The 4,593-nt window shown below is 43.9% G+C and overlaps 1 protein-coding gene across 1 annotated transcript in view; it reads left to right on the forward strand.

The window, feature by feature from the left end:
- The first annotated feature begins 2,074 nt into the window (after positions 1–2,074).
- Positions 2,075–4,593, forward strand: part of htra3a (HtrA serine peptidase 3a) — a 4,458-nt gene continuing 1,939 nt past the window's right edge. Inside the window, exons 1-4 of the mRNA XM_035660485.1 lie at positions 2,075–2,702; positions 3,225–3,330; positions 3,681–3,903; positions 4,375–4,569. Of these exons, the coding sequence (XP_035516378.1) occupies positions 2,279–2,702; positions 3,225–3,330; positions 3,681–3,903; positions 4,375–4,569 (948 nt within the window). The 5' untranslated portion in view covers positions 2,075–2,278. The remainder of the gene's footprint in view (positions 2,703–3,224; positions 3,331–3,680; positions 3,904–4,374; positions 4,570–4,593) is intronic.

Consider the following 4,593-nt stretch of genomic DNA (forward strand, 5'->3'; position numbering starts at 1 on the left):
TTGGGAAATTTGTTTTGTTCAGTTGTATGTGTTACAGTTTCACAGAAAAGGCACCAGTGATGACTCAAACCAAAGGTGTGTTCAGCAGAGCTCACATAACTTGGGTGTCACAGATCCATACACCTGTGACCAGGCCATCAAACTAGCAGAGGGCTAGTTGATGATTGAAGACAGGAACAGTAATGCCTGAAGTAACAGTCATCTATTAATAACAATGTTCAATCTGTCTGAGTTCTGACTGATATGATAAGCTAATATGGGGGTGTATGACATTTAAAGTTAATGTGTACACATGTAAAACAATACACATTTGAGTGGAGCAGCAAATCCTTACATTTGAGACACTTGAATTAAAATGTTTGGCAGGTTTTCTTTATAATTGACTTAAACAAGATTATCAAAAGTGTAATCATTGATTTATTGTGTAATTCTTTCACCACTTGCATCCTACAGGAACAAACGTGGGGATTTGGGGGACAATGCCTGCACCATTTAGCATGGTTCATCACCAAGTTTCTGGAAACCGCCTGAAGAAAGTAGTGATACCAAAACCTTAAACCGACAACATCTCTGCATAGCCGTGACTTACTTACAGTGGAACAATCCACCATCTCATCCTTGATGAGCAGATGTTGTCATGTGGACACAAACACGTGCATTATTTACCTGCCCTCATTAAATCATCTCTACATACATGTGCCAATGAAACACGTGCACCACCACACCACCACACACCCACTAACCCTCACTTACCACAATATGCTCCCCCCCCCCAGCCATCACACTGGCAAAAGTGAAGTATTTGTTAAGTGTCGCTACACACACACACACACACTCATACGTTTAGACAAAGGCAGCACCCACACAAACTCACTGAGGTGCAACACACATCTGGAGAGCAGTGTCAGCAGTAGGAGGAAGGGGATACGCAGCTTAACACTGCCACCATGTGTAACATATTCCCCATACTCAATTTAAAGGCACAATTTGTGATCTCTTAAAATTGTAAATGCAGTATTTGGAGACTGCCATCACTCTCAGATTGACTGACAGCTCTTCTAAAGCAGTGACTAACACTACACAACAGCCTAACAGAGGTCACTTTTTCTGATTCTGTACACTGCTCATTTACATCAGTAGTACTTTAAGTAAAGCCAGCCTTTACCTTTAGACCTGGTTGGTTTAAGAACACACAAAATGATGATTTTTAATCTATAATTGAAACCCTTCAATTATGTATATGAATATAGAAATAAATAGCTATATATTAACAGGTGTGGGGTGAAGAAAATGCCCATTTGTTTGCATATATTTTTTCTTCTTGAAAATAGATAGATTTCTATTGCTATATAGGAAGTTGTAGATTTTACTTTTTAAACCAAAGAGTAAGAATTACTTGTAATTCAGCTAAAATGTGGTGCTTTGCAGCCACAAGCAGGAGGTTAAGTGTCATTTTATAGGACATAAGACATTTTGTGTGTGTTTCAAGACCTTGAACGTGAAGCATTCATGAGTTCTATTTTTTACAGCTGTGTCCTACTTTATACTGTAACACAAAAAAACTTTTTGCCTGCAGGGGTTGGGTGTTGGGGGGGTGGCATACTGACACTGTTACACTGGAGCAACTGCTTCTTATTTCGCCTGTAGGTGGCGGCATCAGCACGTTTACAAGGGCAGGTCTAAATAACTGCTGCTTTCTTTCCAGGTGGTGCATCTGATAATGACCCAGATCCCCCTTTGTGGAATGAGTGAGTTTATGAGTCCATGGACGGGCTAATGGATCACCTCAAAGAACCCCCCTCCCTACACACACACACACACACACACACATTCTGACTTTAGTGGGTCACAAAGGCTGCTTTTAGGTTCTGTTGTGGTGTATTTTTGTCCCCACTAGATGGTGCACATTATCAGTGTCATCTCCTGAGCGGCTCCACGGCTCTAGTGCGCCTCAGGGTCTGGAATCCGTCTTTCACAGATTGAATGTAGACTTCAGTCACAAGGCTGTCCAAATGTGCAGGCCCTGACGACTCGGCGGCAATGTCCGGAGCTCAATCTACAGAGAGCTTAGAGCACAAGCTTCATAGGCCCAAACATCTTTCCCAACAGCGCCACAGAAGATCACGAGTGACCAGTGGAGAGTGTAAACTTTAATTTATTTAGAGTCTGAACACAGAGTAACTGACTGACTGCTGGATGTTTGGAGAGAATCATTTAATATGATGCAATAAGGATTAAATCCAACCAATCCGAGCTTCCTGGCGCTGTCAAGATCACAATGCAGTTACTTTTACTCGCAGCGGCGTTTCTCTTTACGCACGACCTCACCGGAGCTGTGCGCTCTGATAAGTGCGCCTCCTGGTGCGACGTCAGCTCGTGTCCGAGCCCCAGCTGTCCTGGCGGGTACGTCCCGGACAGATGTAACTGCTGCCTGGTGTGTTCCCCGCGGGAGGGAGACCCATGCGGCCGCAAGAACGACCTGCCTTGCGGGGATGGCCTGGAGTGCAAGCTGCTCGCCGCGGGGAGGCGGCGAGGCTCCAAAGGGGTCTGCCGGTGTAAGATGGAGCATGAAGTGTGTGGAAGCGACGGGAAAACGTACGGTAATGTGTGTAAGATGAGAGCAGCCAGCCGTAAAGCTCAGCAGAAGGGGAGACCAGCAGTAAGCCAAGCGCACAAAGGACCCTGTCCACCTTCAGGCGCAGGTAGGACTGCTTTGAGTGGTCAGAGAGGGCTGCAGCCTCCAGGGGTGTACTTTAGACATAAAACAGCTTTAGTAGTTTACAAATCTGCCATCTCATGAAATCACTGCACAGCAAAAGTAATGATAGGAATCGCTTTGTCTTGACTTGTACAATATTTACTTTTATTATTATACAATAGAGTGGGTACTCAATACAATATCTGGAGTAGACAGAAACTTATTGTTTATCAATTAATAGTGTTCGTCATTTTTCAAGCTGATTTCAGCTTCTTCATTATCAGGATTTGTTGGTTTTCTCAGTTCTATATTATTGTGAACAAACAAATTTTTCATTCTTTTCTGGTATTTAATTGATTATTTAAAAATATATATCTTAATAGATTAATTGAAAATGAAAATGACCCTTTGTTGCAACTTGTTCAAAAATATATATTTTAAAGGAGTAGTGATTGTATGTGTATGAATCTTTAATAGTGTGTGTGTGTGTTTATGTTAATGCAGTGTGTTCTTCATGTCAGTACAGGCCCTTCCCTGGTCCATCCCGGCAGCCCTCGCTACAAGTTCAACTTCATCGCTGACGTGGTGGAGAAAATAGCACCTGCTGTTGTCCACATTGAGCTATTAGTAAGGTGTGGCGTGTGTTTGTGTGTGTGTGTGTTTCTGTAGAGAGGTGCTGTGTAAAAGACCACCAGTCACCAGTCAAACTGTGGCATATAACAAACAGTTTGTCCCTTTTCCCTTTAAAATTTTAATTCACTGTATATTTAAATTATTCTCATGCCATTTTTTGGGAACATTCATGTGTTTGAGTTTTGAGTTTTGAGTTTTAAGAATTTACAAGCTGTGGTGTTCTCTTTCATGCCTTCTGGGTATAGAAGTCCAACCTCTTGCTGCCAGAATGCACTAAACTGCCTTTTAAAAAAAATCTTTGTTCTATCTTTGGGCTCTTTCTCATTCTACCACTCCTCTCTGTCTCCAGGCATCCTCTGTTTGGTCGCCACATGCGTCTCTCCAGCGGCTCTGGTTTTATTGTGACCCACTCAGGTGTGATTGTGACCAACGCTCACGTGGTGACCACAGCTGCCACGGCGGCAGGAAGGCCCCAGCTGCGCGTGCAGCTCCACGACGGCGATGCGTACGAGGCCACAGTCAGAGATGTAGACAGGAAGGCAGACATCGCCACAATCAAGGTCAATCCTCAGGTGAGGGCATCCACACAGAACACAGGTTCATGTACATCCAGATCATAATAACTGTAATCACCATCTTCTCTCTGGCCAAAATGATTTAAAAAGGTTTATTTTCCAGAAATATCCTTCTCCCTTGACCCTGATATATAAACATTCTGCACTATTGCACAAGAACCCACATCCTGACACTTCTATGTGCCAAGTTCTGACAGTTTCCTGCTAGACATTCATGAGGCTAGCAGGAATACTGTCATAAACAGCAGCTCTGTGACTCAGAGACACAGCGTAGCAGTGTGTATTCTCACACCCATATCTCAAATAGTTGGACAGTTTTGTAAGCATCAAACTTCTTCCTTTATCTCTCTCTGTCTCTTTTCCATGTCTTCTACCCTTCATCCTTTGTGTTTTTCCCTCTGTCCAACCAGTATGTCTCTCTCTCTGACATGTCTGTCTGTTTGCATGTGTGTGTCCATGTGGGAGCAGAAGAAGCTTCCTGTGCTGTCTCTGGGCCGTTCAGCTGACCTGAGACCAGGGGAGTTTGTGGTCGCCATTGGCAGCCCTTTCGCCCTGCAGAACACCGTCACCACTGGCATCGTCAGCACCGCTCAGAGGGACGGCAAAGAGCTGGGCATCAAAGACTCAGACATTGACTACATCCAGACCGACGCTATTATTAATGTGAGCTTAGACACACACACACAC

This window comes from Morone saxatilis, unplaced genomic scaffold, assembly GCF_004916995.1.
Source record: "Morone saxatilis isolate NCDOM2014 unplaced genomic scaffold, NCSU_SB_2.0 Contig17, whole genome shotgun sequence".
NCBI classification, from domain to species: domain Eukaryota; kingdom Metazoa; phylum Chordata; class Actinopteri; family Moronidae; genus Morone; species Morone saxatilis.